The 11,419-nt window shown below is 50.3% G+C and overlaps 1 protein-coding gene across 1 annotated transcript in view; it reads left to right on the top strand.

Annotated features, from left to right (window-relative positions):
- Positions 1–4,610: 4,610 nt before the first annotated feature.
- Positions 4,611–11,419, top strand: part of LOC145850415 (glypican-6) — a 143,230-nt gene continuing 136,421 nt past the window's right edge. The window contains exon 1 of the mRNA XM_082963323.1: positions 4,611–5,146. Within this exon, the coding sequence (XP_082819449.1) occupies positions 4,996–5,146 (151 nt within the window). The 5' untranslated portion in view covers positions 4,611–4,995. The remainder of the gene's footprint in view (positions 5,147–11,419) is intronic.

Genomic DNA, 11,419 nt, shown 5'->3' with positions numbered 1-11,419 from the left:
GGACTGGAACTACGCAGCAGTACCTGCCCTATCCAGAATAGTCTACTCTCTCTAGGGGACTGGAACTACACAGCAGTACCTGCCCTATCCAGAATAGCCTCCTCTCTCTAGGGGACTGGAACTACGCAGCAGTACCTGCCCTATCCAGAATAGCCTCCTCTCTCTAGGGGACTGGAACTACACAGCAGTACCTGCCCTATCCAGAATAGCCTCCTCTCTCTAGGGGACTGGAACTACACAGCAGTACCTGCCCTATCCAGAATAGCCTCCTCTCTCTCTAGGGGACTGGAACTACACAGCAGTACCTGCCCTATCCAGAATAGTCTACTCTCTCTAGGGGACTGGAACTACACAGCAGTACCTGCCCTATCCAGAATAGCCTCCTCTCTCTCTAGGGGACTGGAACTACACAGCAGTACCTGCCCTATCCAGAATAGCCTCCTCTCTCTAGGGGACTGGAACTACACAGCAGTACCTGCCCTATCCAGAATAGCCTCCTCTCTCTAGGGGACTGGAACTACACAGCAGTACCTGCCCTATCCAGAATAGCCTCCTCTCTCTCTAGGGGACTGGAACTACACAGCAGTACCTGCCCTATCCAGAATAGCCTCCTCTCTCTAGGGGACTGGAACTACACAGCAGTACCTGCCCTATCCAGAATAGCCTCCTCTCTCTCTAGGGGACTGGAACTACACAGCAGTACCTGCCCTATCCAGAATAGCCTCCTCTCTCTAGGGGACTGGAACTACACAGCAGTACCTGCCCTATCCAGAATAGCCTCCTCTCTCTAGGGGACTGGAACTACACAGCAGTACCTGCCCTATCCAGAATAGCCTCCTCTCTCTAGGGGACTGGAACTACACAGCAGTACCTGCCCTATCCAGAATAGCCTCCTCTCTCTAGGGGACTGGAACTACACAGCAGTACCTGCCCTATCCAGAATAGCCTCCTCTCTCTAGGGGACTGGAACTACACAGCAGTACCTGCACTATCCAGAATAGCCTCCTCTCTCTAGGGGACTGGAACTACGCAGCAGTACCTGCCCTATCCAGAATAGCCTCCTCTCTCTCTAGGGGACTGGAACTACACAGCAGTACCTGCCCTATCCAGAATAGCCTCCTCTCTCTCTAGGGGACTGGAACTACACAGCAGTACCTGCCCTATCCAGAATAGCCTCCTCTCTCTAGGGGACTGGAACTACACAGCAGTACCTGCCCTATCCAGAATAGCCTCCTCTCTCTAGGGGACTGGAACTACACAGCAGTACCTGCCCTATCCAGAATAGCCTCCTCTCTCTAGGGGACTGGAACTACACAGCAGTACCTGCCCTATCCAGAATAGCCTCCTCTCTCTAGGGGACTGGAACTACACAGCAGTACCTGCCCTATCCAGAATAGCCTCCTCTCTCTCTAGGGGACTGGAACTACACAGCAGTACCTGCCCTATCCAGAATAGCCTCCTCTCTCTAGGGGACTGGAACTACACAGCAGTACCTGCCCTATCCAGAATAGCCTCCTCTCTCTCTAGGGGACTGGAACTACACAGCAGTACCTGCCCTATCCAGAATAGCCTCCTCTCTCTCTAGGGGACTGGAACTACACAGCAGTACCTGCCCTATCCAGAATAGCCTCCTCTCTCTAGGGGACTGGAACTACACAGCAGTACCTGCCCTATCCAGAATAGCCTCCTCTCTCTAGGGGACTGGAACTACACAGCAGTACCTGCCCTATCCAGAATAGCCTCCTCTCTCTCTAGGGGACTGGAACTACACAGCAGTACCTGCCCTATCCAGAATAGCCTCCTCTCTCTAGGGGACTGGAACTACACAGCAGTACCTGCCCTATCCAGAATAGCCTCCTCTCTCTAGGGGACTGGAACTACACAGCAGTACCTGCCCTATCCAGAATAGCCTCCTCTCTCTAGGGGACTGGAACTACACAGCAGTACCTGCCCTATCCAGAATAGCCTCCTCTCTCTAGGGGACTGGAACTACACAGCAGTACCTGCCCTATCCAGAATAGCCTCCTCTCTCTCTAGGGGACTGGAACTACACAGCAGTACCTGCCCTATCCAGAATAGTCTACTCTCTCTAGGGGACTGGAACTACACAGCAGTACCTGCCCTATCCAGAATAGCCTCCTCTCTCTCTAGGGGACTGGAACTACACAGCAGTACCTGCCCTATCCAGAATAGCCTCCTCTCTCTAGGGGACTGGAACTACACAGCAGTACCTGCCCTATCCAGAATAGCCTCCTCTCTCTAGGGGACTGGAACTACACAGCAGTACCTGCCCTATCCAGAATAGCCTCCTCTCTCTAGGGGACTGGAACTACGCAGCAGTACCTGCCCTATCCAGAATAGCCTCCTCTCTCTCTAGGGGACTGGAACTACACAGCAGTACCTGCCCTATCCAGAATAGCCTCCTCTCTCTAGGGGACTGGAACTACACAGCAGTACCTGCCCTATCCAGAATAGTCTCCTCTCTCTAGGGGACTGGAACTACACAGCAGTACCTGCACTATCCAGAATAGCCTCTAGTAGTAGTCATAGTAGTCTGGTAGTTTGTCATCAGAGCGGTTTAGAGCACATTACTATTTACCAGTGAATAAATAAATTAAACGGAGAACGGATTAATCTATTTATTCATTTAATAACCAGTCGAAAGCCTTGGCCAGGTCGATGAATACGGCTGCACAGTAATGTCTCTTATCGATGGCGGTTATGATATCGTTTAGGACCTTGGGCGTGGCTGAGGGGCACCCATGACCAGCTCTGGATCTTGCAACCTTTCGGTCCAACGCTCTAACCACTAGGCTACGCTGCCACCCTGTGTTTGCGCCTCTAGCCTTGAGAAAACCCCATATTTCTGCCCCTAGCCTTGAGAAAACCCCATATTTGCACCTCTAGCCTTGAGAAAACCACATGTTTGCGCCCTTAGCCTTGAGAAAACCCCATATTTGCGGCCCTAGCCTTGAGAAAACCCCATATTTGCGCCTCTAGCCTTGAGAAAACCCCATATTTGCGCCTCTAGCCTTGAGAAAACCCCATATTTGTGCCCCTAGCCTTTAGAAAACCCCATATTTGCGCCCCTAGCCTTGAGAAAACCCCATATTTGCGCCTCTAGCCTTGAGAAAACCCCATATTTCTGCCCCTAGCCTTGAGAAAACCCCATATTTGCGCCTCTAGCCTTTAGAAAACCCTATATTTGCGCCCCTAGCCTTGAGAAAACCCCATATTTGCGCCCCTAGCCTTGAGAAAACCCCATATTTGCGCCTCTAGCCTTGAGAAAACCCCATATTTGCGCCCCTAGCCTTGAGAAAACCCCATATTTGCACCTCTAGCCTTGAGAAAACCCCATATTTCTGCCCCTAGCCTTGAGAAAACCCCATATTTGCGCCCCTAGCCTTGAGAAAACCCCATATTTGCGCCTCTAGCCTTTAGAAAACCCCATATTTGCGCCCCTAGCCTTGAGAAAACCCCATATTTGCACCTCTAGCCTTGAGAAAACCCCATATTTGCGCCCCTAGCCTTTAGAAAACCCCATATTTGCGCCCCTAGCCTTGAGAAAACCCCATATTTGCGCCCCTAGCCTTTAGAAAACCCCATATTTGCGCCTCTAGCCTTTAGAAAACCCCATATTTGCGCCCCTAGCCTTGAGAAAACCCCATATTTCTGCCCCTAGCCTTGAGAAAACCCCATATTTGCGCCCCTAGCCTTGAGAAAACCCCATATTTGCGCCTCTAGCCTTTAGAAAACCCCATATTTGCGCCCCTAGCCTTGAGAAAACCCCATATTTGCGCCCCTAGCCTTGAGAAAACCCCATATTTGCGCCTCTAGCCTTTAGAAAACCCCATATTTGCACCCCTAGCCTTGAGAAAACCCCATATTTGCACCTCTAGCCTTGAGAAAACCCCATATTTGCGCCCCTAGCCTTTAGAAAACCCCATATTTGCGCCCCTAGCCTATAGAAAACCCCATATTTGCGCCTCTAGCCTTGAGAAAACCCCATATTTGCGCCCCTAGCCTTGAGAAAACCCCATATTTGCGCCCCTAGCCTTTAGAAAACCCCATATTTGCGCCTCTAGCCTTGAGAAAACCCCATATTTGCGCCCCTAGCCTATAGAAAACCCCATATTTGCGCCTCTAGCCTTTAGAAAACCCCATATTTGCGCCCCTAGCCTTGAGAAAACCCCATATTTGCGCCCCTAGCCTTGAGAAAACCCCATATTTGCGCCTCTAGCCTTTAGAAAACCCCATATTTGCGCCTCTAGCCTTGAGAAAACCCCATATTTGCGCCCCTAGCCTATAGAAAACCCCATATTTGCGACTCTAGCCTTTAGAAAACCCCATATTTGCGCCCCTAGCCTTTAGAAAACCCCATATTTGCGCCCCTAGCCTTGAGAAAACCCCATATTTGCGCCCCTAGCCTTGAGAAAACCCCATATTTGCGCCCCTAGCCTTTAGAAAACCCCATATTTGCTCCTCTAGATGCTTGGTATGAGGCGGTCTGCCTTATTCCACTCCGTGTTTTGCCGGGTGCAGTGGAGCGGTGACTGGGCTGTGAGCCGTGTGTGTGTGTGTGTGTATTATCTCTGGATTTCTACTTTCCTCCGTTGACAGAAACACAGAGGCGCTGTATCTAGTAAGGGGGTCTAGGGCACAAGTTATATTAACAGAGAGCTCAAGGTGTTACTTCATGTTGCGGGCTGTTTTTACTCAAGGCGGAATCCTGTTCAGAGAGAGAGAGAGGACAGGACGAGAGAGAGAGATTCTGCTATGAGCTATGAACGGATTGAAATAATAAGTTCATTGTGATTTTCGGGGGTGATAAACATTTTGACATTCTGCAGCGAGCCGGAGAAAGTAAAAATCACGGACGGAAGGAGGGAGCATTGCAGAACCTGGTTTCACACGCACGGATTGACCAGCCGTTCGGGCTCGTCTATATAACGGATTTATTTCACTTTAGCGAGGATTTATTACCGACGACTTGCGATGTGGAGAGTACGAGTGGTGTGTTGCACTTTATCGGTGTTGTCCCTGTCATGTGGAGGAGATGTCAAAGCGAAAACGTGCAGTGATGTTAGACAAGCTTTCGCCGCCAAAGGCTTCACTCTTGTCAATGTACCTCATCAGGAAATGTCAGGTAAGGAGGGGGAATACAAGCCTGGAGAATTTTCTTTCCTGTTTACACAACTTCATTGGTGATTGTCTGTTTTACGTTTCCTGTCTGGTCTAAACAGTTGGCTGGATAACGGTATGACTCCACGAGGTTACGGTAATTATAATCACATGAATAGAAGAGCCCCTCGGGATGTTTATAACGTTTACCGTTCACACAGGATGTTTATAACGTTTACCGTTCACACGGGATGTTTATAACGTTTACCGTTCACACGGGATGTTTATAACGTTTACCGTTCACACGGGATATTTATAACGTTTACCGTTCACACGGGATGTTTATAACGTTTACCGTTCACACGGGATGTTTATAACGTTTACCGTTCACACGGGATATTTATAACGATTACCGTTCACACGGGATATTTACTACGTCTACCGTTCACCGTTAAAACGGGATATTTACTACCTCTACCGTTAAAACGGGATATTTACTACCTCTACCGTTAAAACAGGATATTTACTACCTCTACCTTTCACACGGGATATTTACTACCTCTACCTTTCACACGGGATATTTACTACCTCTACCGTTCACACCGGATATATACTACCTCTACCGTTAAAACGGGATATTTACTACCTCTACCGTTAAAACAGGATATTTACTACCTCTACCGTTAAAACAGGATATTTACTACCTCTACAGTTAAAACAGGATATTTACTACCTCTACCTTTCACACGGGATATTTACTACCTCTACAGTTAAAACGGGATATTTACTACCTCTACCGTTAAAACAGGATATTTACTACCTCTACCGTTAAAACAGGATATTTACTACCTCTACCTTTCACACGGGATATTTACTACCTCTACCTTTCACACGGGATATTTACTACCTCTACCGTTAAAACGGGATATTTACTACCTCTACAGTTAAAACGGGATATTTACTACGTGGGATATATTACGATCTTCTTCCATCCAAAGTATCAGATCTCATTTTCTGACAGAACAATCTGCCATAGCTGTACTGGAGGCCTGTAGATTAACTTCAACCAGTGCTGCACATCTTGAGGAAAAAGCTGGCAGACCCCTTGATGCTGTCTTTAGGGAGGGTTAGAGGAGATGCTGTCTTTAGGGAGGGTTAGAGGAGATGCTGTCTTTAGGGAGGGTTAGAGGAGATGCTGTCTTTAGGGAGGGTTAGAGGAGATGCTGTCTTTAGGGAGGGTTAGAGGAGATGCTGTCTTTTGGGAGGGTTATGGTTAGAGGAGATGCTGTCTTTAGGGAGGGTTATGGTTAGAGGAGATGCTGTCTTTAGGGAGGGTTAGAGGAGATGCTGTCTTTAGGGAGGGTTATGGTTAGAGGAGATGCTGTCTTTAGGGAGGGTTAGAGGAGATGCTGTCTTTAGGGAGGGTTAGAGGAGATGCTGTCTTTTGGGAGGGTTAGAGGAGATGCTGTCTTTAGGGAGGGTTAGAGGAGATGCTGTCTTTAGGGAGTTTTAGAGGAGATGCTGTCTTTAGGGAGGGTTAGAGGAGATGCTGTCTTTAGGGAGGGTTAGAGGAGATGCTGTCTTTAGGGAGGGTTAGAGGAGATGCTGTCTTTAGGGAGGGTTAGAGGAGATGCTGTCTTTTGGGAGGGTTATGGTTAGAGGAGATGCTGTCTTTAGGGAGGGTTATGGTTAGAGGAGATGCTGTCTTTAGGGAGGGTTAGAGGAGATGCTGTCTTTAGGGAGGGTTATGGTTAGAGGAGATGCTGTCTTTAGGGAGTTTTAGAGGAGATGCTGTCTTTAGGGAGGGTTAGAGGAGATGCTGTCTTTAGGGAGGGTTAGAGGAGATGCTGTCTTTAGGGAGGGTTAGAGGAGATGCTGTCTTTAGGGAGGGTTAGAGGAGATGCTGTCTTTAGGGAGGGTTAGAGGAGATGCTGTCTTTTGGGAGGGTTAGAGGAGATGCTGTCTTTAGGGAGGGTTAGAGGAGATGCTGTCTTTTGGGAGGGTTATGGTTAGAGGAGATGCTGTCTTTAGGGAGGGTTATGGTTAGAGGAGATGCTGTCTTTAGGGAGGGTTAGAGGAGATGCTGTCTTTAGGGAGGGTTATGGTTAGAGGAGATGCTGTCTTTAGGGAGGGTTAGAGGAGATGCTGTCTTTAGGGAGGGTTAGAGGAGATGCTGTCTTTTGGGAGGGTTATGGTTAGAGGAGATGCTGTCTTTAGGGAGGGTTATGGTTAGAGGAGATGCTGTCTTTAGGGAGGGTTAGAGGAGATGCTGTCTTTAGGGAGGGTTATGGTTAGAGGAGATGCTGTCTTTAGGGAGGGTTAGAGGAGATGCTGTCTTTAGGGAGGGTTAGAGGAGATGCTGTCTTTTGGGAGGGTTAGAGGAGATGCTGTCTTTAGGGAGGGTTAGAGGAGATGCTGTCTTTAGGGAGGGTTAGAGGAGATGCTGTCTTTAGGGAGGGTTAGAGGAGATGCTGTCTTTAGGGAGGGTTAGAGGAGATGCTGTCTTTAGGGAGGGTTAGAGGAGATGCTGTCTTTAGGGAGTGTTATGGTTAGAGGAGATGCTGTCTTTAGGGAGGGTTAAAGGAGATGCTGTCTTTAGGGAGGGTTAGAGGAGATGCTGTCTTTAGGGAGGGTTAGAGGAGATGCTGTCTTTAGGGAGGGTTAGAGGAGATGCTGTCTTTAGGGAGGGTTAGATGGGATGCTGTCTTTAGCGAGGGTTATGGTTAGAGGAGATGCTGTCTTTAGGGAGGGTTAGAGGGGATGCTGTCTTTAGGGAGGGTTAGAGGGGATGCTGTCTTTAGGGAGGGTTAGAGGGGATGCTGACCAGACCAGGTGAGATTTAGGGATGATGTCGTGTTGATTCTAATAAACCAGACTCTCAAATCACAGACGGTAAAGTAGCTCCCCATTGGTCTTGATTTACTCTGTAATCAGCTGTAAATTGTTACATATGTGGCGTTGTACATATTAAGTTCCAGGTTAGTTTTACACAAACTCAGGGACGAATGTAATTGGATGTAGCTATGGTAACCCCGAAGTAGACAGTCCGTGTTCCAGTCTGATGAGTAGGTCGGCTGTTTATTGTGTTGAATCATCTGACGACGCCCACTCTCATGTTTATTCACGAGAGAAAGAAGCAAACAAACAAATCCATAAACAGCAAAACTGTTTAAATACAGAATGTATTGTTAATGACCAATCCCCTGCCAGGCAGGTAGCCTAGCCTGCTGTTAGCCTAACCTGCTGTTAGCCTAACCTGCTGTTAGCCTAGCCTGCTGTTAGCCTAACGTACTGTTACCCTAACCTGCTGTTAGCCTAGCCTGCTGTTAGCCTAACCTGCTGTTAGCCTAGCCTGCTGTTAGCCTAACCTGCTGTTAGCCTAACCTACTGTTTCCCTAACCTGCTGTTAGCCTAGCCTGCTGTTAGCCTAGCCTGCTGTTAGCCTAACCTACTGTTACCCTAACCTGCTGTTAGCCTAGCCTGCTGTTAGCCTAGCCTGCTGTTAGCCTAACGTACTGTTACCCTAATCTGCTGTTAGCCTAGCCTGCTGTTAGCCTAGCCTGCTGTTAGCCTAACCTGCTACTACCCTAACCTGCTGTTAGCCTAGCCTGCTGTTAGCCTAACCTGCAGCTACCCTAACCTGCTGTTAGCCTAGCCTACTGTTAGCCTAACCTGCTGTTACCCTAACCTGCTGTTACCCTAACCTACTGTTACCCTAACCTACTGTTCCCACAGGTAGCCTAACCTACAGGTAGCCTAACCCACAGGTAGCCTAACCCACAGGTAGCCTATCCTGCTGTTACCCTAACCCACAGGTAGCCTTACCCGCAGGTAGCCTTACCCGCAGGTAGCCTGACCCACAGGTAGCCTAACCCGCAGGTAGCCTAACCCTCAGGTAGCCTAACCCTCAGGTAGCCTAACCCACAGGTAGCCTTATCCGCAGGTAGCCTAACCCACAGGTAGCCTGAACCACAGGTAGCCTAACCCTCAGGTAGCCTAACCGACAGGTAGCCTAACCCACAGGTAGTCTGACCCGCAGGTAGCCTAACCCGCAGGTAGCCTAACCCACAGGTAGCCTAACCTACAGGTAGCCTAACCCACAGGTAGCCTGACCCACAGGTAGCCTAATCTACAGGTAGCCTAACCCACAGGTAGCCTAACCCACAGGTAGCCTAACCCACAGGTAGCCTTACCCACAGGTAGCCTAACCTACAGGTAGCCTAACCTACAGGTAGCCTAACCCACAGGTAGCCTAACCTACAGGTAGCCTAACCCACAGGTAGCCTGACCCACAGGTAGCCTAATCTACAGGTAGCCTAACCTACAGGTAGCCTAAACTACAGGTAGCCTAACCCACAGGTAGCCTAACCCACAGGTAGCCTTACCCACAGGTAGCCTAACCCACAGGTAGCCTAACCTACAGGTAGCCTAACCTACAGGTAGCCTAACCCACAGGTAGCCTAACCTACAGGTAGCCTAACCCACAGGTAGCCTAACCCACAGGTAGCCTAATCCGCAGGTAGCCTGACCCACAGGTAGCCTGACCTGCTGTTACCCTAACCCACAGGTAGCCTAATCCACAGGTAGCCTAATCCGCAGGTAGCTTAACCCACAGGTAGCCTAACCTACAGGTAGCCTAACCCTCAGGTAGCCTAACCCACAGGTAGCCTGACCCACAGGTAGCCTAACCTACAGGTAGCCTAAACTACAGGTAGCCTAAACCGCAGGTAGCCTAACCCACAGGTAGCCTAACCTACAGGTAGCCTAACCTACAGGTAGCCTAACCTGCTGTTACCCTAACCCACAGGTAGCCTGACCCACAGGTAGCCTGACCTGCTGTTACCCCAACCCACAGGTAGCCTTACCCGCAAGTAGCCTTAACCGCAGGTAGCCTTACCCACAGGTAGCCTGACCCACAGGTAGCCTAACCCTCAGGTAGCCTAACCCTCAGGTAGCCTAACCCACAGGTAGCCTGACCCACAGGTAGCCTTACCCGCAGGTAGCCTTACCCGCGGGTAGCCTAACCCACAGGTAGCCTAACCCACAGGTAGCCTAACCCACAGGTAGCCTGACCTGCTGTTACCCTAACCCACAGGTAGCCTGACCCACAGGTAGCCTGACCCACAGGTAGCCTGACCCACGGTTAGCCTAACCCACAGGTAGCCTAACCCACAGGTAGCCTGACCTGCTGTTACCCTAACCCACAGGTAGCCTGACCCACAGGTAGCCTAACCCACAGGTAGCCTGACCCACAGGTAGCCTGACCCACAGGTAGCCTAACTCACAGGTAGCCTAACCCACAGGTAGCCTGACCTGCTGTTACCCTAACCCACAGGTAGCCTAACCTACAGGTAGCCTAACCCACAGGTAGCCTAACCCACAGGTAGCCTGACCCACAGGTAGCCTGACCCACAGGTAGCCTAACCCACAGGTAGCCTAACCCACAGGTAGCCTGACCTGCTGTTACCCTAACCCACAGGTAGCCTGACCCACAGGTAGCCTAACCCACAGGTAGCCTAACCCTCAGGTAGCCTAACCCACAGGTAGCCTGACCCACAGGTAGCCTAACCTACAGGTAGCCTAACCCACAGTTAGCCTAACCCACAGGTAGCCTAATCTACAGGTAGCCTAACCCTCAGGTAGCCTAACCCGCAGGTAGCCTAACCCACAGGTAGCCTAACCCACAGGTAGCCTAACCTACAGGTAGCCTAACCCACAGGTAGCCTAACCCACAGGTAGCCTAACCCACAGGTAGCCTAATCCGCAGGTAGCCTAACCCGCAGGTAGCCTGACCCACAGGTAGCCTGACCTGCTGATACCCTAACCCACAGGTAGCCTAACCCACAGGTAGCCTAATCCGCAGGTAGCTTAACCCACAGGTAGCCTAACCTACAGGTAGCCTAACCCTCAGGTAGCCTAACCCACAGGTAGCCTGACCCACAGGTAGCCTAAACTACAGGTAGCCTAAACCGCAGGTAGCCTAACCCACTGGTAGCCTAACCTACAGGTAGCCTAACCTACAGGTAGCCTAACCTGCTGTTACCCTAACCCACAGGTAGCCTGACCCACAGGTAGCCTGACCTGCTGTTACCCCAACCCACAGGTAGCCTTACCCGCAGGTAGCCTTAACCGCAGGTAGCCTTACCCACAGGTAGCCTGACCCACAGGTAGCCTAACCCACAGGTAGCCTAACCCACAGGTAGCCTGACCTGCTGTTACCCTAACCCACAGGTAGCCTAACCCACAGGTAGCCTAACCCTCAGGTAGCCTAACCCACAGGTAGCCTGACCCACAGGTA

The sequence above is a fragment of the Salmo salar genome, chromosome 17 (genome assembly GCF_965601325.2).
Source record: "Salmo salar chromosome 17, fSalSal1, whole genome shotgun sequence".
NCBI classification, from domain to species: Eukaryota; Metazoa; Chordata; class Actinopteri; order Salmoniformes; family Salmonidae; genus Salmo; species Salmo salar.
Note: the sequence above shows the minus strand (reverse complement) of the source record. Positions and strands in the feature narration are given on the sequence as shown.